The sequence below is a fragment of the Oncorhynchus mykiss genome, chromosome 27 (genome assembly GCF_057628025.1).
Source record: "Oncorhynchus mykiss isolate SJ-2025 chromosome 27, ASM5762802v1, whole genome shotgun sequence".
In the NCBI taxonomy this organism is placed as follows: domain Eukaryota; kingdom Metazoa; phylum Chordata; class Actinopteri; order Salmoniformes; family Salmonidae; genus Oncorhynchus; species Oncorhynchus mykiss.
The window spans coordinates 43767603-43795000 of NC_143048.1; the positions used below are offsets into that span (position 1 = coordinate 43767603).

Below are 27398 nucleotides of genomic sequence, written 5' to 3' on the forward strand. Positions count from 1 at the left end.
CCCATCTCTTTAAGGATTCACATGTGAGGTCATTGTTCACACCCTCTTAAACCAGCCCCGCCCATCTCTTTAAGGATTCACATGTGAGGTCATGTAGTAAACAGTGAGTAGTGTAGTAAAGACTTAAGACTTAAAGTGATAGTAATTTACCCAGACACACTTGTCTAAATTGATGGGTCATGTGAACGAAATGCTATAACCACCAGCCACATCAATTGATGGGAAAAAGTACCAAATTGTCATACTTGAGTAAAAATATAAATAATTTCAAATTCCTTATCATTAACCAGACTGCACAAGTTTAAAAAAAAAATTGACGGATATCCAGGGGCACAATCCAGCACAACATTTACAAATGAAGCGTTTGTCTTTAGTGAAAGTCTGCCAGATCAGAGGCAGTAGGGACGACCAGGGATGTTGTCTGTTTAGTGAGTCCTCCAGATCAGAGGCAGTAGGGATGACCAGAGATGTTCTCTGTTTAGTGAGTCCTCCAGATCAGAGGCAGTAGGGACGACCAGGGATGTTCTCTGTTTAGTGAGTCCTCCAGATCAGAGGCAGTAGGGACGACCAGGGATGTTCTCTGTTTAGTGAGTCCTCCAGATCAGAGGCAGTAGGGATGACCAGAGATGTTCTCTGTTTAGTGAGTCCTCCAGATCAGAGGCAGTACGGATGACCAGGGAGGTTCTCTGTTTAGTGAGTCCTCCAGATCAGAGGTAGTAGGGATGACCAGAGATGTTCTCTGTTTAGTGAGTCCTCCAGATCAGAGGCAGTAGGGATGACCAGGGATGTTCTCTTGATAAGTGTGTGAATTGGACAACTATCCTGTCAAAATGTATTGAGTACTTTTGGGTGTCAGGGAAAATGTATGGAATATAAAGTACATTATTTTCTTTCATATTGTAGTAAAAGTAGCCAAAAATATAAGTAGTAAAGTACAGTAAAGTACTTTTTAAAGTATTTTTACACCACTGAAATGCCTTCACACCAGTATATTAGCATACTTTATATAATGTAACATAGTATTCCATACATAAGTTAAGGCCATGCAACCCGAGTTGACACCCGAGTTGACACCCGAGTTGACACCCGAGTTGACACCCGAGTTGACACCCGAGTTGACACCCGAGTTGACACCCGAGTTGACACCTGTGGGAGGTGCACATGTACAGTACATAAACAGATGCATGCGCCATGCTTTTATGTGGTGATCACTTGATACGACCACATGATATTGTTGTGGTATGTCACAAAATCATGTTACGACCACACATACCAAAATTCATTTTTATATAGCAACATTTTGCTAAGTCTTGCTGAGTGGATGGGTCTCTACAGAAGGTGTATACGGTACAGCCGAATGGTTACTTGCGTGGTAGTAATATCAGAAATAAATAGGGTCAATATAAATAAAAATAAATACAGTATGAACAAGAACAATATCAATAATGGTATCAGTGATAGATGAGGTAGTTATATCCATACAGTCAGGGGTAAAGTGGCTGAGCAGTAGGACGCAAAAATATTAGTTTGTCTAGCTGTGTCCAGTTCAGGTGGTGCTTGTACAGGCAGACCATCTATGGGAGGAAGGATGTCGGCGTTTGGCAGCAGCTGAAACCTGGTCCCGACAGTCCGAACGCTCCTTGGTGACAACACCAGGCTCCAGAGCATGGACTGAGATCTGTCTGGCTTTACACCCACTGGGATCTGGACTGAGATCTGTCTGGCTTTACACCCACTGGGATCTGGACTGAGATCTGTCTGGCTTTACACCCACTGGGATCTGGACTGAGATCTGTCTGGCTTTACACCCACTGGGATCTGGACTGAGATCTGTCTGGCTTTACACCCACTGGGATCTGGACTGAGATCTGTCTGGCTTTACACCCACTGGGATCTGGACTGAGATCTGTCTGGCTTTACACCCACTGGGATCTGGACTGAGATCTGTCTGGCTTTACACCCATTGGGATCTGGACTGAGATCTGTCTGGCTTTACACCCACTGGGATCTGGACTGAGATCTGTCTGGCTTTACACCCACTGGCATCTGGACTGAGATCTGTCTGGCTTTATACCCACTGGGATCTGGACTGAGATATGTCTGGCTTTACACCCACTGGCATCTGGACTGAGATCTGTCTGGCTTTACACCCACTGGGATCTGGACTGAGACCTGTCTGGCTTTACACCCACTGGGATCTGGACTGAGATCTGTCTGGCTTTACACCCACTGGGATCTGGGCTGGGAAGAGATGGATCTGGGATAGAATAGGATGGATGGGTGGTTGGGATTAATCATTTAGCTTGATGGAAAAATCTATGCTGGTATTCCCATTGCAGGAGTTTAGACCGAAATTTGGTGTGTGGGTTTTTGTGTGTCTAGGGATGCTGTAGATTGGCCTCTATGGGCCCCTATGGTAATATATCTAGAAGAAATCACTTAATATTTAAGTCATTAGTTGTGTGTTTAGTTAGCGTAATGACCAGCAGCATAATCACTCTCCTGGGTGAGAAGGAGGAGAGGGGGCAGGAGAAGAAGATGGAGAGGAGAGGGGAGGAGAAGGATGAGAGGGGAGGAGAAGACGGAGCGGGGAGGAGAAGACGGAGCGGGGAGGAGAAGACGGAGCGGGGAGGAGAAGACGTGGAGGGGAGGAGAAGACGTGGAGGGGGGGAGAAAATACACTGCTCAAAAAAATAAAGGGAACACTTAAACAACACAATGTAACTCCAAGTCAATCACACTTCTGTGAAATCAAACTGTCCACTTAGGAAGCAACACTGATTGACAATACATTTCACATGCTGTTATGCAAATGGAATAGACAACAGGTGGAAATTATAGGCATTTAGCAAGACACCCCCAATAAAGGAGTGGTTCTGCAGGTGGAGACCACAGACCACTTCTCAGTTCCTATGCTTCCTGGCTGATGTTTTGGTCACTTTTGAATGCTGGCGGTGCTTTCACTCTAGTGGTAGCATGAGACGGAGTCTACAACCCACACAAGTGGCTCAGGTAGTGCAGCTCATCCAGGATGGCACATCAATGCGAGATGTGGCAAGAAGGTTTGCTGTGTCTGTCAACGTAGTGTCCAGAGCATGGAGGCGCTACCAGGAGACAGGCCAATAGATAAGGAGACGTGGAGGAGGCCGTAGGAGGGCAACAACCCAGCAGCAGGACCGCTACCTCCGCCTTTGTGCAAGGAGGAGTAGGAGGAGCACTGCCAGAGCCCTGCAAAATGATTTCCAGCAGGCCACAAATGTGTCTGCTCAAACGGTCAGAAACAGACTCCATAAGGGTGGTATGAGGGCCCGACGTCCACAGGTGGGGGTTGTGCTTACAGCCCAACACCGTGCAGGACGTGTGGCATTTGCCAGAGAACACCAAGATTGGCAAATTCGCCACTGGCGCCCTGTGCTCTTCACAGATGAAAGCAGGTTCACACTGAGCACATGTGACAGAGTCTGGAGACGCCGTGGAGAACGTTCTGCTGCCTGCAACATCCTCCAGCATGACCGGTTTGGCGGTGGGTCAGTCATGGTGTGGGGTGGCATTTCTTTGGGGGGGGGGGCGCACAGCCCTCCATGTGCTCGCCAGAGGTAGTCTGACTGCCATTAGGTACCGAGATGAGATCCTCAGACCCCTTGTGAGACCATATGCTGGTTTGGTTGGCCCTGGGTTCCTCCTAATGCAAGACAATGCTAGACCTCATGTGGCTGGAGTGTGTCAGCAGTTCCTGCAAGAGGAAGGCATGGATGCTATGGACTGGCCCGCCCGTTCCCCAGACCTGAATCCAATTGAGCACATCTGGGACATCATGTCTCGCTCCATCCACCAATGCCACGTTGCACCACAGACTGTCCAGGAGTTGGCGGATGCTTTAGTCCAGGTCTGGGAGGAGATCCCTCAGGAGACCATCCGCCACCTCATCAGGAGCTTGCCCAGGCGTTGTAGGGAGGTCATACATGCACGTGGAGGCCACACACACTACTGAGCCTCATTTTGACTTGTTTTAAGGACATTACATCAACGTTGGATCAGCCTGTAGTGTGGTTTTCCACTTTAAATGTGAGTGTGACTCCAAATCCAGACCTCCATGGGTTGATAAATTTGATTTCCATTGATAATTTTTGTGTGATTTTGTTGTCAGCACATTCAACTATGTAAAGAAAAAAGTATTTAATAATAATATTTCATTCATTCAGATCTAGGATGTGTTATTTTAGTGTTCCCTTTATTGTTTTGAGCAGTGTACTATAGACCTGCCTGTCTTTATGTGTGTGCATTTGTCCCACAGTTAGAATTGTAACCAAGTGCTCAGTAGCTAGGTTTTTTTGTGCTCAGTAGCTAGGTTTTTCTGTGCTCAGTCGCTAGGTTTTTTTGTGCTCAGTCGCTAGGTTTTTTTGTGCTCAGTCGCTAGGTTTTTTTGTGCTCAGTCGCTAGGTTTTTTTGTGCTCAGTCGCTAGGTTTTTTTGTGCTCAGTCGCTAGGTTTTTTTGTGCTCAGTAGCTAGGTTTTCCATTAAAATGGCGTATAAAGAAAATGAGCATTTTCCCAGCAGTGGTGTTTCCACCAGACTGACTTGTGATTTCAAATCAGGGATGACGTAGTGCTCACTATGTACCTTTTCTGCTTCAGTTTTCATCTACCGAATAGTTTAGCGGCCAGCTATCTGAACTTGTAGTAAGTAGAGGGCTCCTCTCAAGACCTCTGGGGGAGAGGGCTCCTCTCAAGACCTCTGGGGGAGAGGGCTCCTCTCAAGACCTCTGGGGGAGAGGGCTCCTCTCAAGACCTCTGGGGGAGAGGGCTCCTCTCAAGACCTCTGGGGGAGAGGGCTCCTCTCAAGACCTCTGGGGGAGAGGGCTCCTCTCAAGACCTCTGGGGGAGAGGGCTCCTCTCAAGACCTCTGGGGGAGAGGGCTCCTCTCAAGACCTCTGGGGGAGAGGGCTCCTCTCAAGACCGCTGGGGGAGAGGGCTCCTCTCAAGACCGCTGGGGGAGAGGGCTCTCCTCAAGACCGCTGGGGGAGAGGGCTCTCCTCAAGACCGCTGGGGGAGAGGGCTCTCCTCAAGACCGCTGGGGGAGAGGGCTCTCCTCAAGACCGCTGGGGGAGAGGGCTCCTCTCAAGACCGCTGGGGGAGAGGGCTCCTCTCAAGACCGCTGGGGGAGAGGGCTCCTCTCAAGACCGCTGGGGGAGAGGGCTCCTCTCAAGACCGCTGGGGGAGAGGGCTCCTCTCAAGACCGCTGGGGGAGAGGGTTGGGGGTCTGGAAAAGGCTGCTCTAACATTAAGGCATAGACTAGTGGCATTTAATGTCATAAAGTTGTGTTCTCATGTCAATGATGCTGTGCCAGCAGAGTTCACCCTAGGGAATGGGTGGGGGGGCTCTTCATCCGAGGGGATGGGTGGGGGAGCTCTTCATCCGAGGGGATGGGTGGGGGAGCTCTTCATCCGAGGGGATTATTCTACTTCCCAATCTTAAATCAAGCCCTTATCCTATGTCTCTAACAAAATGTGTGTGTGTGTTTCAGAGAGAACTAGACGCCACCGCCACACAGCTCGCCAACAGACAGGATGAGAGCGAACAGTCCAGGAAGAAACTCATCGACCAGAGCCGCGACTTCAAGAAGAACACACCGGAGGTGACACACGTTTTAAATGCTTTATTTGAATCCACAAATCACATTACCGTTTAGAAGGATTCAACCATTTTGAAAGGTCACCGTGAATATAGAAAGCAGCATGTTCTCCATACAGCTAGGCTGACCACTGACCACTGACACAGAGCACCATGTTCTCATACAGCTAGGCTGACCACTGACCACTGACACAGAGCACCATGTTCTCATACAGCTAGGCTGATCACTGACCACTGACACAGAGCACCATGTTCTCATACAGCTAGGCTGACCACTGACACAGAGCACCATGTTCTCATACAGCTAGGCTGACCACTGACACAGAGCACCATGTTCTCATACAGCTAGGCTGACCACTGACCACTGACACAGAGCACCATGTTCTCCATACAGCTAGGCTCATCACTGACCACTGACACAGAGCACCATGTTCTCATACAGCTAGGCTGATCACTGATCACTGACACAGAGCACCATGTTCTCATACAGCTAGGCTGACCACTGACACAGAGCACCATGTTCTCCATACAGCTAGGCTGACCACTGACACAGAGCACCATGTTCTCCATACAGCTAGGCTGACCACTGACCACTGACACAGAGCACCATGTTCTCCATACAGCTAGGCTGACCACTGACACAGAGCACCATGTTCTCATACAGCTAGGCAGATCACTGATCACTGACACAGAGCACCATGTTCTCATACAGCTAGGCTGATCACTGACACAGAGCACCATGTTCTCATACAGCTGGGCTGATCACTGACACAGAGCACCATGTTCTCATACAGCTAGGCTGACCACTGACACAGAGCACCATGTTCTCATACAGCTAGGCTGACCACTGACCACTGACACAGAGCACCATGTTCTCCATACAGCTAGGCTGACCACTGACACAGAGCACCATGTTCTCCATACAGCTAGGCTGACCACTGACCACTGACACAGAGCACCATGTTCTCCATACAGCTAGGCTGACCACTGACACAGAGCACCATGTTCTCATACAGCTAGGCAGATCACTGATCACTGACACAGAGCACCATGTTCTCCATACAGCTAGGCTGACCACTGACCACTGACACAGAGCACCATGTTCTCATACAGCTGGGCTGACCACTGACACAGAGCACCATGTTCTCATACAGCTAGGCTGACCACTGACACAGAGCACCATGTTCTCATACAGCTAGGCTGATCACTGATCACTGACACAGAGCACCATGTTCTCATACAGCTAGGCTGATCACTGACCACTGACACAGAGCACCATGTTCTCATACAGCTAGGCAGACCACTGACACAGAGCACCATGTTCTCATACAGCTAGGCTGATCACTGATCACTGACACAGAGCACCATGTTCTCATACAGCTAGGCTGATCACTGACCACTGACACAGAGCACCATGTTCTCATACAGCTAGGCTGACCACTGACACAGAGCACCATGTTCTCATACAGCTAGGCTGATCACTGACCACTGACACAGCACCATGTTCTCATACAGCTAGGCTGATCACTGACCACTGACACAGAGCACCATGTTCTCATACAGCTAGGCTGACCACTGACACAGAGCACCATGTTCTCATACAGCTAGGCTGATCACTGATCACTGACACAGAGCACCATGTTCTCATACAGCTAGGCTGATCACTGACCACTGACACAGAGCACCATGTTCTCATACAGCTGGGCTGACCACTGACACAGAGCACTATGTTCTCCATACAGCTAGGCTGATCACTGACACAGAGCACCATGTTCTCATACAGCTAGGCTGATCACTGACACAGAGCACCATGTTATCATACAGCTAGGCTGATCACTGACCACTGACACAGAGCACCATGTGCTCATACAGTTAGGCTGATCACTGACACAGAGCACCATGTGCTCATACAGTTAGGCTGATCACTGACACAGAGCACCATGTTCTCATACAGCTAGGCTGATCACTGACCACTGACACAGAGCACCATGTTCTCATACAGCTAGGCTGATCACTGACACAGAGCACCATGTTATCATACAGCTAGGCTGACCACTGACCACTGACACAGAGCACCGTGTTCTTATACAGCTAGGCTGACCACTGACACAGAGCACCATGTTATCATACAGCTAGACTGACCACTGACACAGTTCACCGTGTTCTTATACAGCTAGGCTGACCACTGACACAGAGCACCATGTTATCATACAGCTAGGCTGACCACTGACCACTGACACAGAGCACCGTGTTCTTATACAGCTAGGCTGACCACTGACACAGAGCACCATGTTATCATACAGCTAGGCTGACCACTGACCACTGACACAGAGCACCATGTTATCATATAGCTAGGCTGACCACTGACACAGAGCACTATGTTGAGTACACCTACGTTCCCTGCACAGAGGCCTCAAGTGTTTACTTTTAAAAAGAATATCTCTTTAGTTGGAACCCTGTTCCCTGTTGGAACCACGTACTAACAGAACTCATGCATTATTGATTAATACTTATGTATTATAGCTTATTTTAGAATCAAATTACTCTTAGCACAATTCGTTCAACTTATGTAGATGTCGAGTCATTTAATTTCTATATGGAGGGAAGGTTCATCCAAACTCCTTCTGTTTTTTTCTATGTTTAACTTCACATCAAGCACTTTCTCATTAAAATCCAAAATGATAATTTACAAAATGTAATTCTTCTTGCGAAATAATTGATTTATATTTTATATTTTTCAAAGTAGCCACCCTTTGTTTGCCTTGATGACAGCTTTGCACGCTCTTGGCATTCTCTCAACCAGCTTCATGAGGAATGCTTTTCCAATAGTCTTGAAGGATTTCCCACATATGCTGAGCACTTGTTGGCTGCTTGTCATTCACTCTACAGTCCAACTTATCTGAAAGCATCTCAATTGGGTTGAGGTCGGGTGATTGTGGAGGCCAGGTCATCTGATGCAGCACTCCATCACTCTCCTTCTTGGTCAAATAGCCCTTACACAGCCTGGAGGTGTGTTTTGGGTCAATTGTCCTGTTGGAAAAACAAATCACAGTCCCACCACGTGCAAACCAGATGGGATGGCGTATCGCTGCAGAATGCGGTGGTAGCCATGCTGGTTAAGTGTGCTTTGAATTCTAAATATATCAGACACCTGTCGATCAAATGCGCAGGGAGGGAGGCAAGTTCCCATTCAGTTATTAAAACATGATTTGGCTGGCAAGCTGCTGAAGGGCCACCCGGCTACTATTCCCCATCGTTTATCAGGCCAAATTTGACGGGCCAACTACAAGCTAAAACAGTTGGAGAGGATTTATCTAGTGCTCCCTCATTTTTAGATTTTAGCTCATCTCACTGGCTGACATTATTAGTTGTTGATCTTGTTGTTGTTGTGCGTAGGCAACTGAGGGAGGGAGAGAGTCTACCTTTTCATGGTTGTTTGATCAATAGGACTTTAAAGTTCCCAAATGTAAGACAACTCCCGTGGTGTTTTACATATTAGCAGAAATCCATTCAGGGGGTATTTTTTGGGGGGCTTTTGGCTAAGACATTCTAGTGGTCTAAAGTCACACAATTGCTACTGTAAAAACACAGTCCAGTTCATAGTGAATGATGACAGACCCTACTGCCTGTAAACACACAGTCCAGTTCAGAGTGAATGATGACAGGCCCTACTGCCTGTAAACACACTCCAGTTCAGAGTGAATGATGACAGGCCCTACTGCCTGTAAACACACAGTCCAGTTCAGAGTGAATGATGGCAGGCCCTACTGCCTGTAAACACACAGTCCAATTCATAGTGAATGATGGCAGGCCCTACTGCCTGTAAACACACAGTCCAGTTCAGAGTGAATGATGGCAGGCCCTACTGCCTGTAAACACACTCCAGTTCATAGTGAATGATGACAGGCCCTACTGCCTGTAAACACACAGTCCAGTTCAGAGTGAATGATGGCAGGCCCTACTGCCTGTAAACACACAGTCCAATTCATAGTGAATGATGGCAGGCCCTACTGCCTGTAAACACACAGTCCAGTTCAGAGTGAATGATGGCAGGCCCTACTGCCTGTAAACACACTCCAGTTCATAGTGAATGATGACAGGCCCTACTTCCTGTAAACACACAGTCCAGTTCATAGTGAATGATGACAGGCCCTACTTCCTGTAAACACACATTCCAGTTCAAAGTGAATGATGGGTGGCCCTACTGCCTGTAAACACACAGTCCAGTTCAGAGTGAATGATGGGTGGCCCTACTGCCTGTAAACACACAGTCCAGTTCAGAGTGAATGATGGGTGGCCCGTGTGACAAATGGCTTATCTGCATATAGGCCCCCTGTAGCTCTGTTTGGCTCTGGCACACTATTCCTGAAGTAGACAGATGTTTTTTATTAGGTTTCATTTACTGCAGTGGCTATTATTTGTCCAAACCCTCAGCTGCTTTCCCACTCTATATTGCTATAAAAAAAAAAATGGCCTTAAATCGCCGTTATTCCCAAACATTTTATTAGGTTTTATTTACTGCAGTGGCTATAAAAAAAAAAAGTGAAAATGGTTGTGGGGTGTATTTTTAAATAACGGTTAATGTTGCTAAAACGATACTTATCAGTTGCTTCTTTCTTCTCTTGCTGCTTTCAACATCGCCCCGTTGGACATGCTTTTAATGGGAATATCGCCGGGGGCGACGGGGGAAAATTATAGACTTGCAAAAGTTCCCAAAATAGTGCTTCCTTTTTCCAAACGCGGGGAAGAGACCGAACAGAAATGTCCCCCAGTCGTCTGGATTGTATGACCTATTTGGTTCCGTGTTGAATGTGTTATGTGACAGTCCTGCTGTGTGGAATCATGAGGGAATTATGTTAGTCTCGTTTCTCCCGGCGACGCCCCTGGGAATTGTCTCTGTGTGTGTGTGTGTGTGTGTGTGTGTGTGTGTGTGTGTGTGTGTGTGTGTTTCCAAGGCAACTTAACTGATCAAACACAGACTGGAAACAAAGGAGGGTTGTTGTTATCGGGAGTGTCGCACTAATGAAGAATTTATAATGACGTGAATGATGTAGGACTATATATTTCTATAGGCTAGGATAGGATGGGGCTGTGTCTGTGAGGACTGGAGAGACAGGTGTCTCTTTACCCCCCCCCCCCCCCCTCCCACCTCATGTCCCCTCCTTCCTATTAACTTATGTCACACACAAAGCAACACACACCAAACAAAGGAGCACAGGAACACCCAGGACACACTGATTCAGGTCAGAAATAGACAGGGGGGGACCACACAATAGCTACAAGCATATAAACGCAGGAAGACAGTCAGACAGACACGCGCACACATGTAATCATCACAGTAACAAGCCCTTGTTTTAGGGGGTGTTCTTTGGGCATCTGAGTGGTCTGTGGTATGTAGGCGGTGGGGCCGGAGGAAGGGAGAGGAATCTGACCCTGGTAGGAGAGTGACACGATCCTCCCAGATAGGAGATGAGGGGGCTCTGAAGTCCTCTCAAATAACTAGGGTTGGGTAATATGACCATAATATAGTATCAAGGTATTTTTTTCAAAATTGATGTTATTTTATGTTTTTGAATAATACATGTTCAATATGAGCTTTATGAGCAGTACGTGCCCCTGGGGGTGGCAAGTGATTTCAATGGGTCTTTCTTCATTCTTATTTGTTTTATATTCAACCAAAAATAATTTCCTGCAATTTCTTGCACTCAGTTGAGATAATTTCACACTGCCACGAATGGCTGTTAAACAATTTAGGCCTTCTTTTTAACAAACTGTTAAATTTGACTTGTGATTTTAGAGCAAAACACTTGGGTGAACTGTTGGAATCACGGAAATAGAATGTTTATTCTACAGTAGTGGGCACTTTGAATACAGTGTTTGACATGACAACAAATGAAAATGCCAGGGAGGAGTTATTGTGGCAGGGTAGGAACCAAAGTGTTGGTCAGTGTTTCCTAGGAGAGCCTATAATCTTTGGCATGTTTCAACATATAGCCAACAAATTCATTTTTTTCGCCTGTTCCTCTTTTGATTTAGAAGATACCGTTGCACAAACAACCTGCTGATTTAGACCTACACCATCACTGGTATCAGGCTGTGTAACTAGCTACGCTTGATCTGATTCAGTACATTTTTTTTTTGCTATCTAGACAGCTAACTTAGCAATTAGCATTAGCGTCTAACAGGGATTTAGCAAAGTTATCTGTTTGCAGATGCAAGAAACAAACGAATAGTGTAATTGTAGAACACTTGTGGATTTACATTAAGAAGAAAAGTGAAAACAACATTGTTGCATGTGCTGACCATGCAGACTGAAGGCAAGCATCTCCTGGTGGAGTAACAACAAATGCGCTCCTTAAGTCTGTGTGGAAAGCGGCGTGGGGAGAGCGAGAGGGATGACTCAAGTGGGGATGTGAACTATAAAAACGGATATTATACACAGCGTATCACATTTTAACAAACCAAACATTAAAATACCGTTATAGAAGGTAAAGTAAAAACCCAAACCGGTCCTTGTATCAATACTGGTATATAGTAAAATACGGTACACCGCCCAGCCCTACAAATATCCCAGTGATACAAAACATTAGAACCACTTGCTCTTTCCATGACATAGACTGACCAGGTGAATCCAGGTGAGATCTATGATCCCTTATTGATGTCACTTGTTAAATCCACTTCAATCAGTGTAGATAAAGGGGAGGAGACAGGTTAATAAAGAAGGATTTTTAAGCCTTGACACAATTAGACATGGATTGTGTATGTGTGCCATTCAGAGGGTGAATGGGCAAGACAAAATATTGAAGTGCCTTTGAACGGGGTAGGGTAGTAAGTGCCAGGCGCACCGGTTTGAGTGTCAAGAACTGCAATGCTGCTGGGTGTTTCACGCTCAACAGTTTCCTGTGTGTATCAAGCAGTGGAGGCTCCTCAGAGGAGGAAGGGAATTTCATAAAAATGTTGAAACATTAAAGTCATTATTTTTAGATAAAACTCTGCTAAATATATTCACATGTCACAAAATAATTGATTAAAACACACTGTTTTGTAATGAAGGTCTACAGTAGCTTTAATAGCACCATGGTGTAGCCTGAGGACAGCTAGTTTCTGTCCTCCTCTGGGTACATTGACTCCAATACAAAACCTAGAAGGCTCATGGTTCTCAGCCCCTTTCATAGACTTATACAGTAAATATGACAACTTCTGGAGGACGTCCTCCAACCTATCAGAGCTCTTGACGCATGAACTGACACGTTGTCCACCCAATCAAAGGATCAGAGAATGAATCTAGTACTGAAAGCATCAGCTACAGCTAGCTTGCACTGCAGGGCATAAAATGTGGTGAGTGGTTGACTCAAAGAGAGAAAGACATTAGTTGAACAGTTTTGAAGGAGAAGCGAGAGCGAGAGAGTGCTCTATTAGTTTTTTTTTTTAAATTTCACATTTGACCTACTCCAACACCCGGCTAAAACAGAGGGGGATGTTATGTTAGCTAGCTGGCTATGGCTACCCAACAGAGAGGGATGTTATGTTAGCTAGCTGGCTATGGCTATCCAACAGAGAGGGATGCTATGTTAGCTAGCTGGCTATGGCTATCCAACAGAGAGGGATGTTATGTTAGCTAGCTGGCTATGGATACCCAACACTGGAACTCTTCCAAGTCAAGATACGCTTTTGGTCTTATTAATTTATTGCCACTGGGCCCGTCGGTTGTAGCAACCTCATGTAGTTGCCTAAACCTATCGATGTTACATTGAGCTGGGTAAAGGAATATGAATGACAGGCATCACCCAGGGACATCAGATCAGGGTTGGACTCGTCCACATCAGACCAGGTTGGACTCGTCCACACCAGACCAGGTTGGACTCGTCCACACCAGACCAGGTTAGACTCGTCCACATCAGACCAGGTTGGACTCGTCCACACCAGACCAGGTTGGACTCGTCCACATCGGACCAGGTTGGACTCGTCCACATCGGACCAGGTTGGACTCGTCCACATCGGACCAGGTTGGACTCGTCCACATCGGACCAGGTTGGACTCGTCCACATCGGACCAGGTTGGACTCGTCCACATCGGACCAGGTTGGACTCGTCCACATCGGACCAGGTTGGACTCGTCCACATCGGACCAGGTTGGACTCGTCCACATCGGACCAGGTTGGACTCGTCCACATCGGACCAGGTTGGACTCGTCCACATCGGACCAGGTTGGACTCGTCCACATCGGACCAGGTTGGACTCGTCCACATCGGACCAGGTTGGACTCGTCCACGCCGGACCAGGTTGGACTCGTCCACGCCAGGCCAGGTTGGATATCGTCCACGCCAGGCCAGGTTGGATATCGTCCACGCCAGGCCAGGTTGGATATCGTCCACGCCAGGCCAGGTTGGATATCGTCCACATCAGGCCAGGTTCGATATCGTCCACATCAGGCCAGGTTGGATATCGTCCACATCAGGACAGGTTGGATATCTTCCACATCAGACCAGGTTGGACTCGTCCAGATGAGTCTGTCTGCTTCATTATTCAGCCATCAGGAGACCACCTCAGTACTGAGCTGTACTCTTCATGGACAGAGTGTTTCTGGTAATGTTGATTCAGGAAGACGGGATGCAGTGTGTTATAATTCATCTAATGTGTGAATAATACATTCGAGTTTTCGTCTTCGTCTTTTACTGAGAGCCTGACACCGTAATGCCACAATGCAGTCGAAGCCATGATGACGTCGTAACCATGGCCCAAGTGCAGTGTTCTGTGACTGGTATTGAATATATTTATTTTAAGGGAGTGAGCCGAGACGCTCCAGGAAGCAGTTTAACCCTCTCCAAAATCCTAACCTTGACTACAGGGTAGAAAGACTTAAAACGAACCTTCGACGAGTGTCGGTAGGGACCACTTCATCCTCCTCCCAGCCAAATAGACCGACAGATAACCAGACTGACCAGCGGGGGGGAAATTCCAGATGACTAAGGGAGGCGGGATGCACATCCCAGCCATCCATCTTACTGTGTCGACCCTGTTGACCGAGGAGCTGTTGAACACGGAGGCTCTGGCATACACACACACGTGCATGATAAACAGTCTATAGTGATGCACATGAGGTCTTTCCCATGTGTAGACCTTCAGCATGCTTCCTGCTAGTTGTAAATAACTAATTAGTCTGTTCAGCCAAATTAGAAACGGGCTGATTTAAAATGTAAAAAATAATTTAAAAAATGGGTTTAGTGGAAACTTAGGGCACTCAAGCTGCTCAGGGTCCTTCACAGAACTGGGGGTGTGGCTGGGGGAAGCAGGACGGGGGTGACTATCTAGGGCCCGTTACCCACAAAACATCTCCAAGTAGGATTGCTGATCTAGAATCCGTTTTGACTTTTAGATCATCAATGAATAAGATTGTAGGCCCTGACCTAATCAAGCGTGGTGGATACAGGACCTGACCTAAGCAGGGGCAGTCAAATAAGTGTACACACACACACACACCACTGTGGTAGTTAGTATCATCATGTGTTCCTGATCTAAAGTGTATCTATCTTTAGCCAGGAGCCTTACAGGATAGTTTATTGTGCTGTACTGTAGTGTACTGTAGTGTAGTTTATTGTGCTGTAGTGTAGTGTACTGTGGTGTAGTGTAGTGTACTGTGGTGTAGTGTATTGTAGTGTGGTGTGCTGTACTGTAGTGTGCTGTGGTGTGGTGTAGTGTGCTGTGGTGTAGTGTGCTGTACTGTGGTGTAGTGTGCTGTGGTGTAGTGTACTGTAGTGTAGTGTGCTGTGGTGTAGTGTATTGTATTGTACTGTGGTGTAGTGTGGTGTGCTGTACTGTGGTGTAGTGTGCTGTACTGTGGTGTAGTGTACTGTGGTGTAGTGTACTGTAGTGTAGTGTGCTGTGGTGTAGTGTATTGTATTGTACTGTGGTGTAGTGTGGTGTGCTGTACTGTGGTGTAGTGTATTGTAGTGTGCTGTACTGTGGTGTATTGTAGTGTGCTGTATTGTAGTGTGCTGTATTGTAGTGTGCTGTATTGTAGTGTGCTGTATTGTAGTGTGCTGTATTGTAGTGTGCTGTATTGTAGTGTGCTGTATTGTAGTGTGCTGTACTGTCGTGTGCTGTGGTGTAGTGCTGTGGTGTAGTGCTGTGGTGTAGTGTGCTGTACTGTACTGTGGTATAGTGTGGTGTGCTGTACTGTGGTGTAGTGTACTGTGGTGTAGTGTATTGTAGTGTGGTGTGCTGTGGTGTAGTGTGCTGTGGTGTAGTGTGCTGTGGTGTAGTGTGCTGTAATGTACTGTGGTGTGGTGTAGTGTATTGTAGTGTGCTGTGGTGTAGTGTGCTGTAATGTACTGTGGTGTAGTGTATTGTAGTGTGGTGTGCTGTACTGTAGTGTGCTGTACTGTAGTGTGCTGTGGTGTAGTGTGCTGTATTGTAGTGTGCTGTATTGTAGTGTGCTGTATTGTAGTGTGCTGTATTGTAGTGTGCTGTATTGTAGTGTAGTGTAGTGTGCTGTACTGTCGTGTGCTGTGGTGTAGTGTGCTGTGGTGTAGTGCTGTGGTGTAGTGTGCTGTGGTGTAGTGCTGTGGTGTAGTGTGCTGTACTGTACTGTGGTGTAGTGTGCTGTAATGTACTGTGGTGTAGTGTATTGTAGTGTGGTGTGCTGTACTGTAGTGTGCTGTATTGTAGTGTGCTGTATTGTAGTGTGCTGTATTGTAGTGTGCTGTATTGTAGTGTGCTGTATTGTAGTGTGCTGTACTGTCGTGTGCTGTGGTGTAGTGTGCTGTGGTGTAGTGCTGTGGTGTAGTGTGCTGTGGTGTAGTGCTGTGGTGTAGTGTACTGTACTGTGGTATAGTGTGGTGTGCTGTACTGTGGTGTAGTGTACTGTGGTGTAGTGTACTGTGGTGTAGTGTATTGTAGTGTGGTGTGCTGTGGTGTAGTGTGCTGTGGTGTAGTGTGCTGTGGTGTAGTGTGCTGTAATGTACTGTGGTGTAGTGTGCTGTAATGTACTGTGGTGTAGTGTAATGTACTGTGGTGTAGTGTATTGTAGTGTGCTGTACTGTCGTGTGCTGTGGTGTAGTGTATTGTAGTGTGCTGTACTGTCGTGTACTGTGGTGTAGTGTACTGTAATGTACTGTGGTGTAGTGTATTGTAGTGTGCTGTGGTGTAGTGTGCTGTAGTGTACTGTAATGTACTGTGGTGTATTGTAGTGTGCTGTAGTGTAATGCATGCTCCACTGCATCTCTACAGGGCTTTAGTCTAGCTAACTGACAGTGTGTGGATTTGCATGTTCTCAGAGATACACACTTCACTAGGTATCTAATCAGAAATCACTGACTCATGCTCTAATGCCATGCAATGGGACTGTGGGGGAGAGGTTGCTTTCAATGTGGAAAAATGTGCTATGGACAGGGTTGATGTGGTCAAACAGGCTCATGCCAGGTGTGGGTTAAACTATATGATGTAAAACAACAGTATAGATTAGTACTGTGTGTTTTATCAGTGTACTCCGTGACTCTGGGATACGATCCATTCTAAACGGTTTCTTCTATGTCTTTCAGGATGTAAGAAAACAGGTGGCTCCCCTGCTCAAGAGTTTCCAGGGAGAGGTAAGACTTTTGTCTCTTCTTGTAATACATAGATGTACTGTGTGAGTAGCATCTTGTATTGCAGTACATAAATGTACTGTGTGGGTAGCATGTTGTATTGGGGCGGCAGGGTAGCCTAGTGCTTAGAGCATTGGACTAGTAACCGGAAGGTTGCAAGGTCAAACCCCCGAGCTGACAAGGTACAAATCTGTCGTTCTGCCCCTGAACAGGCAGTTAACCCACTGTTCCTAGGCCGTCATTGAAAATAAGAATTTGTTCTTAACTGACTTGCCTAGTTAAATAAAGGTTAAAAAAATAATTTAAAAAATGTACTGTGTGAGTAGCATCTTGTATTGCAGTACATAAATGTATTGTGTGAGTAGCATCTTGTATTGCAGTACATAAATGTACTGTGTGTGTAGCATCTTGTATTGCAGTACATAAATGTACTGTGTGAGTAGCATCTTGTATTGCAGTACATAAATGTATTGTGTGAGTAACCTCTTGTATTGCAGTACATAAATGTACTGTGTGAGTAGCATCTTGTATTGCAGTACATAAATGTACTGTGTGACTAGCATCTTGTATTGCAGTACATAAATGTACTGTGTGAGTAGCATCTTGTATTGCAGTACATAAATGTACTGTGTGAGTAGCATCTTGTATTGCAGTACATAAATGTACTGTGTGAGTAACCTCTTGTATTGCAGTACATACACTACCGGTCAAAAGTTTTCGAACACCTACTCATTCAAGGGTTTTTCTTTATTTGTACTATTTTCTACATTGTCGAAAAATAGTGAAGACATCAACACTATGAAATAACACATATGGAATCATGTAGTAACATAAAAAGTATTTGACAAATCAAAATATATTTTATATTTGAGATTCTTCAAATAGTCACCCTTTGCCTTGATGACAGCTTTGCACACTCTTGGCATTCTCTCAACCAGCTTCACCTGGAATGCTTTTCCAACAATCTTGAAGGAGTATCCACATATGCTGAGCACTTGTTGGCTGCTTTTCCTTCACTCTGCGGTCCAACTCATCCCAAACCATCTCAATTTGGTTGAAGTCGGGAGGTTGTGGAGGCCAGTTCATCTGATGCACCACTCCATCACTCTCCCGCTTGGTCAAATAGCCCTTACACACCCTGGAGGTGTGTTGGGTCATTGTCCTGTTGAAATAGTAGTCCCACTTTGCCCAAACCAGATGGGATGGCGTATCGCTGCAGAATGCTGTGGTAGCCATGCTGGTTAAGTGTGCCTTGAATTCTAAATAAATCGCAGACTGTGTCACCAGCAAAGCACCCACACCATAAAACCACCTCCTCCATGCTTCACGGTGGGAACCACACATGCAGAGATCATCCGTCCAACATTACCGTGTCTCTCAAAGACACGGCGGTTCGAACCAAAAATCAGAAAATTGGACCCAATCAGACCAAAGGACAGATTTCCACAGGTCTAATGTCCATTGCTCGTGTTTCTTGGCCCAAGCAAGTCTCTTCTTCTTATTGATGGTTTTTGCAACTGAACTTCAAGAAACTTTCAAAGTTCTTGAAATGTTCTGTATTGATTGACCTTCGTGTCTTAAAGTAATGATGGACTGTTGTTTCTCTTTGCTTATTTGAGCTGTTCTTGCCATAATATGGCCTTGGGTTTTAACAAAATAGGGCTATCTTCTGTATAACCCCCCCTAACTTGTCACAACGCAACTGATTGGCTCATCACATCCGGCCGTGATTGACCCAGCGTCGTCCGGGGTAGGCCGTCATTGTAAATAAAAAAAAATTCTTAACTGGCTTGCCTAGTTAAATAAAAGTTAAATAAAACAATAAAAAAACATATTAAGATGGAAAGAAATTCCACAAATGAACTTTTAACAAGGCACACCTGTTAATTGAAATGCATTCCAGATGACTACCTCATGAAGCTGGTTGAGAGAATGCCAAGAGTGTGTGAAGCTGTCATCAAGGTAAAGTGTGGCTACTTTGAAGAATCTTAAATATATATACAAATATATTTTGATTTGTTTAACACTTTTTTTGGTTACTACATGATTCCATGTGTTATTTCATAGTTTTGATGTCTTCACTATTATTCTGCAATGGAGAAAATAGTCAAAATAAATAAAAACTCTTGAGTAAGTGAGGAGGTGACTTCAGGATGCTGGCCTTGTAGGCGGAGTTGCAAAGAAAAATCCATATCTCAGACTGGCCAATAAAAAGAAAAGATTAAGATGGGCAAAAGAACACAGACACTGGACAGAGGAACTCTGCCTAGAAGGCCAGCATCCCGGAGTCGCCTCTTCACTGTTGACGTTGAGACGGGTGTTTTGCGGGTACTATTTAATGAAGCTGCCAGTTGAGGACTTGTGAGGCGTCTGTTTCTCAAACTAGACACTCAAATGTACTTGTCCTCTTGTTCAGTTGTGCACCGGAGCCTCCCACTCCTCTTTCTATTCTGGTTAGAGACAGTCTGTGCTGTTCTGTGAAGGGAGTAGTACAGAGCGTTGTACGAGATCTTCAGTTTCTTGGCAATTTCTCGCATGGAATAGCCTTAATTTCTCAGAACAAGAATAAGACTAACGAGTTTCGGAAGAAAGATCTTTGTTTCTGGCCATTTTGAGCCTGTAATAGAACCCACAAATGCTGTTGCTCCAGATACTCAACTAGGCCAGTTTTATTGCTTCTTTAACCAGAACAACAGTTTTCAGCTGTGCTAACTAGAGGTCGACCTATTAATCGGAATGGAATTATTTAACTAGACAAGTCAGTTAAGAACACATTCTTATTTTCAATGACGGCCTAGGAACAGTGGGTTAAGTGCCTTGTTCTGGGGAAGAACGACAGATTTGTACCTTGTCAGCTCGTGGATTCAATCTTGCAGCCTTACAGTTAACTAGTCCAACGCTCTAACCACCTGCCTCTCATTGCACTCCACGAGGAGCCTGCCTGTTACGCGAATGCAGTAGAAGCCAAGGTAAGTTGCTAGCTAGCATTACACTTATCTTATAAAAAACAATCAATCAATCATAATCACTAGTTAACTACACATGGTTGATGATATTACTAGTTTAGCTAGCGTGTCCTGCGTTGCATATAATCGATGCGGTGCGCATTTGCGAAAAAGGACTGTCGTTGCTCCAACGTGTACCTAACCATAAACATCAATGTCTTTCTTAAAATCAAAACACAGAAGTATATATTTTTAAACCTGCATATTTAGCTAAAAGAAATCCAGGTTAACAGGCAATATTAACCAGGTGAAATTGTGTCACTTCTCTTGCGTTCACTGCACGCAGAGTCAGGGAATATGCAACAGTTTGGGCTGCCTGGCTCGTTGCGAATTCATTTGCCAGAATTTTACGTAATTATGACATACATTGAAGGTTGTGCAATGTAACAGGAATATTTAGACTTAGGGATGTCACCCGTTAGATAAAATATGGTTCTGTATTTCACTGAAATAATAAACGTTTTGTTTTCGAGATGATAGTTTCCGGATTCTACCATATTCATGACCTAAGGCTCGTATTTCTCTGTGTTATTATGTTATAATTAAGTCTATGATTTGATATTTGATAGAGCAGTCTGACTTAGCGATGGTAGGCACCAGCAGGCTCGTAAGCATTCATTCAAACAGCACTTTTGTGCGTTTTGCCAGCAGCTCTTCGCTGTGCTTCAAGCATTGCACTGTTTATGACTTCAAGCCTATCAACTCCCGAGATTAGGCTGGTGTAAACAATGTGAAATGGCCAGCTAGTTAGCGGGGTGTGCGCTAATAGCGTTTCAAACGTCACTCACTCTGAGACTTGGAGTAGTTGCTCTGCAAGGGCCATGGCTTTTGTGGAGCGATGGGTAACGCTGCTTCGAGGGTGGCTGTTGTCGATGTGTTCCTGGTTCGAGCCCAGGTAGGAGCGAGGAGAGGGACGGAAGCTATACTGTTACACTGGCAATACTATAGTGCCTATAAGAACATCCAATAGTCAAAGGTATATGAAATACAAATTGTATAGAGAGAAATAGTCCTATAATTCCTATAATAACTACAACCTAAAACTTCTTACCCGGGAATATTGAAGACTCATGTTAAAAGGAACCACCAGCTTTCATATGTTCTCATGTTCTGAGCAAGGAACTTAAACGTTAGCTTTCTTACATGGCACATATTGCACTTTTACTTTCTTCTCCAACACTTTGTTTTTGCATTATTTAAACCATATTGAACATGTTTCATTATTTATTTGAGGCTAAATTGATTTTATTGATGTATTATATTAAGTTAAAATATGTGTCATTCAGTATTGTTGTAATTGTCATTATTACAAATATATATTTTTTTAAATCGGCCGATTAATCGGTATCGCCTTTTTTGGGTCCTCCAATAATCGGTATCGGCGTTGAAAAATCATAGTCGGTCGACCTCTAGTGCTAACATAATTGCAAAAGGATCAATTATGATCAATTAGCCCTTTAAAATGATATACTTGGATTAGCTAACACAACGTGCCATTGGAACACAGGAGTGATGGTTGCTGATAATGGGCCTCTGTACACCTATGTAGATTATCTCTCTCTCTCTCTCTCTCTCTCTCTCTCTCTCTCTCTCTCTCTCTGCCTCTCTGCCACTCTGTCTCTCTCTCTCTCTCTGCCACTCTGTCTCTCTCTCTGCCACTCTGTCTCTCTTTGTTTCTCACTCTCCCTCTCTGTCTGTCTCTCTCTCTGTTTCTCTCTCACTCTCACTCTCTCTCTCTCTCTGCCACTCTCTCTCTCTCTCTGCCACTGTCTCTCTGTTTCTCACTCTCTCTCTCTGCCACTCTCTTTCTCACTCTCTCTCTCTATTTCTCACTCTCTCTCTCTGCCACTCTCGCTCTCTCTCTCTGCCACTCTCTCGCTCTCTCTCTCTGCCACTCTCTCGCTCTCTCTCTCTGCCACTCTCTCGCTCTCTCTCTCTGCCACTCTCTCTCTCTCTGCCACTCTCTCTCTCTCTCCCTCTGTCTGTCTCTCTCCCTCTCTGTGTCTCTCCCTCTGTGTCTCTCCCTCTGTGTCTCTCCCTCTGTGTCTCTCCCTCTGTGTCTCTCCCTCTGTGTCTCTCCCTCTCTGTGTCTCTCCCTCTGTGTCTCTCTCTCTCTCTCTCTGTGTCTCTCCCTGTCTCTCTCTCTCTCCCTGTCTCTCTCTCTCTCTCTCTCTCTCTCTCTCTCTCTGTGCCCCTGGCCATGTTTAAATTGCTTCCTGTGAAAAGAGACACGACAAAAACCCTGGCATCAGCCAATCACAGCCCACTAATCTTAATTCCTGTCATTCTGCATGGCTGCACGTTTCTCGGGTGATGTTGCTTTTCATCTGAGGTTTTTAATAAATCACTCATTTTGTTTCCAGTGTCAACTCTGTAGTTGATGGGTTAATCAATACTGAAGCAATACTTCCCATATCAAGGCGTTTTCTCTTTCTGTTAGTTTTGTTTTCTAAGACTTTGCTTGGTTATTCCCCTTGGAGTCAATTGTGCCTAGTTTCAGCATAACGCTTATTTGTCCTCTCATATTTGTGTGTCCAAAGGGCGTGTGTGGAAGTTGCTTTTGTAAACCTGGGTGTTATGGGGGATGGAGTGAGTGGACGTTCTAGTTTTACCCAATGATTTCACCTTCATGAGCCCGACACACACACACACCGACACACACACACACCGACACACACACACACACACACACACACACACCGACACACACACACACACCGACACACACACACACACACACCCACACACACACACACACACACACCCACACACACACACACACACACACCGACACACACACACACACCGACACACACACACACACCGACACACACACACCGACACACACACACACACACACACACACACACCGACACACACACACACACACACACCGACACACACACACACACCGACACACACACACACACACACACACACACACACACACACACACACACACACACACACACAGATACCGTGACAAGGCTGCCTTGCTGCAGGGCAGAGAATATTCCAGTGTAACATGGGGTTGTGGTTATTATTTTAACGTGCTGTTATTTCAGGGCCTTCACAGTCTGGTGGTGTGTATTGACGTGGTGCAGCGGTATGGGTGTTATTCAACTTGTCAGCTATTTTCCGCTGTACTTACCGCGCGCTCGCACACACGTTTGACCACCCGCCTTGGCGACTTGTATTCTGATTGTTAGGCCTAATCATTGTGCCCTTCCCCTGTCAAATGAACCTGCTACATAGACATGTGTAATGGTATTAATATGGTGTTGTAATTCCTCATGTTTCAACCCTGTGATGGGTGTTTTGGACTTGGTGTGGTCAACCCTGTTATCCAGTGGTCTATAGACCTGGTCAACCCTGTTATCCAGTGGTCTATAGACCTGGTCAACCCTGTTATCCAGTGGTCTATAGACCTGGTCAACCCTGTTATCCAGTGGTCTATAGACCTGGTCAACCCTGTTATCCAGTGGTCTATAGACCTGGTCAACCCTGTTATCCAGTGATTTATTTTAGACCTGTTGTTGTCAATCCTGTTGTCCAGTGGTCTGTAGCCGTGTTGTTGTCAATCCTGTTGTCCAGTGGTCTGTAGCCGTGTTGTTGATTAACCTTCCCTGTCTGTGGCGTTGGATTCCTACATCACTGTGTGTGGTCAACCCTGTATTCTAGTACTGTCTGTGACCAAGACAGGGGATTTGTGCAATATTGTATGTTTGGTAACTGAAACCAAACCTGATACTTCCCTCTGTCTTGATTTGTCATTGAAAAGTGGATTTCTCTGGGTCATGATGAGAATCAAACAGACATTATTCTAACCCTCTGACTTCATTATCCTAACCCTCAGACTCCGCTTCAGACCCTTTGCTATGAGACTATAAATTGAGCTCAGGTTAATTCTGTTTCCATTGATCATCCTTGAGATGTTGACTGGGAGGTCCACCTGTGGTAAATTCAATTGATTGGACATGGTTTGGATGGGCACACACCTGTCTATATAAGATCCCACAGTGCATATCAGAGCAAAAACCAAGCCATGCGGTCAAATTAATTGTCCGTAGAGCTCAGACCGGATTGTGTTGCGGCACAGATCTGGGGAAGGGTACCAAAAAATGGAAAGGTACCAAAAAATACGTTTGGAACCACCAAGACTCTTCCTAGAGCTGGCCGCCCGGCCAAAGGGCCTTGGTCAGGGAGGTGAACAAGAACCCAATGGTTACTGACAGAGCTCCAGTTCCTCTGTGGAGATTGGAGAACCTTCCAGAAGGACAACCATCTCTGCAGCAGCACTCCACCAATCAGGCCTTAGTGGCTAGACGGTATAGTGGCTAGACGGAAGCCACTCCTCAGTAAAAGCCACATGACAGTCCGCTTGGAGTTTACCAAATGTCTCCTAAAGACTCTCAGACCTGATGAAATGAGATTCTCTGGTCTGATGAAACCAAGAGAGACTGAATTATTTGGCCAGAATGACAAGTGTCCTGTCTGGAGGAAACCTGGCACCATCCCTACGGTGAAGCATGGTGGTGGCAGCATCATGCTGTGGTGTTGTTTTTTAGAGGCAGGGAGACTACTCGGGACATAGAGATTGTTGATCTCAGGACCTCAGACTGGAGTGAAGGTTCACCTTCCAACAGGACAACGACCCTAAGCACAAAGCCAAGACAATGCAGGAGTTGCTTCGGGAACAAGTTTCTGAATGTTCTTAAGGCCCAGCCAGAGCCCGGACTTGAACCAGATCGAACATCTATGGTGAGACCTGAAAATAGCTGTGCAGCGACACTCCCCATCCAACCTGACAGGGCTTGAGAGGATCTGCAGAGAAGAATGGGAGAAACTCCCCAAATACAGGTGTGCCAAGCTTGTAATGTCATACCCAAAAGAATTGTGGCTGTAATTGCTGGCAAAGGTGCTTCAACAAAGTACTGAGTAAAGGGTCTGAATAGTTCTGTAAATGTGATATTTAAGTTTGTTTATTTGTACATTCAAAAAGGTATTCCGACACCTTGACTTTTGACGTTGGAGCACACAGACTGGTGTGGGTCACCAGAGGCTCACACAGACTGGTGTGGGTCACCAGAGGCTCACACAGACTGGTGTGGGTCACCAGAGGCTCACACAGACTGGTGTGGGTCACCAGAGGCTCACACAGACTGGTGTGGGTCACCAGAGGCTCACACAGACTGGTGTGGGTCACCAGAGGCTCACACAGACTGGTGTGGGTCACCAGAGGCTCACACAGACTGGTGTGGGTCACCAGAGGCTCACACAGACTGGTGTGGGTCACCAGGAGGCTACCTGCCTCCTCTAACCACTAGGCTACCTGCCTCCTCTAACCACGAGGCTACCTGCTGCCCCAAATTATAGACATGCACACATGAAACACACCAAAACGAAGCAGTGCTATTAGCTGTCAGTTTGTCCAACTGTGTGTTTTGATTAAATTGTTCCTCTTTTCTCCTCTCATCGTCTCTTCTCTCTCCTCTCATCGTCTCCTCTCATCTTCTAATCCTATCCTCTTTTCTCCTCTCATCGTCTCTTCTCTCTCCTCTCATCTTCTAATCCTATCCTCCTTTCAGATCGATGCCTTGAGCAAAAGAAGTAAAGAAGCAGAAGGTTCCTTCTTGAACGTCTACAAGAGATTGATAGATGTTCCAGGTAAGAGATGGAGATAGATGTCCCAAGTAAGAGAGGAGAGGAGAGGAGATGGTTGTCCCAAGTAAGAGAGGAGAGGAGATGGATGTCCCAGGTAAGAGAGGAGAGGAGATAGATGTCCCAGGTAAGAGAGGAGATGGTTGTGTGTAGTACCAGGCCTTCATCCACTCAGCTCGGTGACATGCTGTTCAGACTGCTCCCTCATCCATAGAAACAGGCTCATCAGCACCAACAGGGGAAGACAAAGCTGTAGAACTATATTTAATCCTGGGGGAAGACGGGTCATTCCCAGCACCATTTCTTTCTCTGCTATATGTCTATGCTTTAGGCCTGTTGTACGTGTAGTTCACTGTGATGAATATGTCTGTCCCAACCCTGGCTGTGCTGTTCTTAACTTGACACGCGATATTGAGGCCATTTCATACATGCTCATTCAAAGTAATTATCATTATTATTATTTTTTAAACTAGGCAAGTCAGTTAAGAACACATTTTTATTTATTTACAATGACGGTCTATACCGGCTAAACCCAGATGATGCCGGGCCAAATGTGCGCTGCCCTATGGGACTCCCAGTCACGCCTGGTTGTGATACAGCCTGGATAGCTTGTTGGAGTGGGTGTTGTGTGTTGAGGCCTGGACATTTACAGAACCCTACATACAAACACACACACACACACACACTGCTCATTTTGCGGGGATGATGATGTGCATCACTCTCCCGTCACTTCCTACTTTACGCCTGTCAATCACCCGTCCCCCACCGGTGAGAATCAGACTGACTGACAAGCCCCACTTTATCAGAGCAACAGACAACACTGATCCGCAACTCAACTCCGACTTAAACTAGCGGCACATAGGGAATCACCCGTGTCATTTGTCGTACGAAATGCTTCCTCTCTGTCGCGCTCTCAATTCAAAAGGGCTTTATTGGCATGGGAGACATCGCTCTCTCTCAGCACTACAGCGGTGTAGAGTAGGGTGGATGACTGTAGCTAATCCTAACTGCTGTTTCTCAACAGGACCACTCCTCCCCACACTAGCTAGCTCCGTGTGTGTGTGTGTGTGTGTGTGTGTGTGTGTGTGTGTGTGTGTGTGTGTGTGTGTGACGTAGTGTGTGTGTGTAACGTAGTGTGTGTGTGTGTAACGTAGTGTGTGTGTGTGTAACGTAGTGTGTGTGTGTGTAACGTAGTGTGTGTGTGTGTAACGTAGTGTGTGTGTGTGTAACGTAGTGTGTGTGTGTGTAACGTAGTGTGTGTGTGTGTAACGTAGTGTGTGTGTGTAACTTAGTGTGTGTGTGTGTAACTTAGTGTGTGTGTGTGTGTGTAACGTAGTGTGTGTGTGTGTAACGTAGTGTGTGTGTGTGTAACGTAGTGTGTGTGTGTGTAACGTAGTGTGTGTGTGTGTAACTTAGTGTGTGTGTGTGTAACGTAGTGTGTGTGTAACGTAGTGTGTGTGTGTGTGTGTAACTTAGTGTGTGTGTGTGTGTGTAACTTAGTGTGTGTGTGTGTAACG

At 45.9% G+C, this 27398-nt stretch overlaps 1 protein-coding gene across 10 annotated transcripts in view; it reads left to right on the top strand.

Annotated features, from left to right (window-relative positions):
- Positions 1-27398, top strand: part of cux1b (cut-like homeobox 1b) — a 174090-nt gene that overhangs the window by 24330 nt on the left and 122362 nt on the right. For all 10 annotated transcript variants that reach the window (XM_036965636.2, XM_036965639.2, XM_036965638.2 and 7 more), the window contains exons 2-4: positions 5525-5635; positions 17171-17218; positions 25809-25887. In XM_036965636.2, the coding sequence (XP_036821531.2) occupies positions 5525-5635; positions 17171-17218; positions 25809-25887 (238 nt within the window). The remainder of the gene's footprint in view (positions 1-5524; positions 5636-17170; positions 17219-25808; positions 25888-27398) is intronic.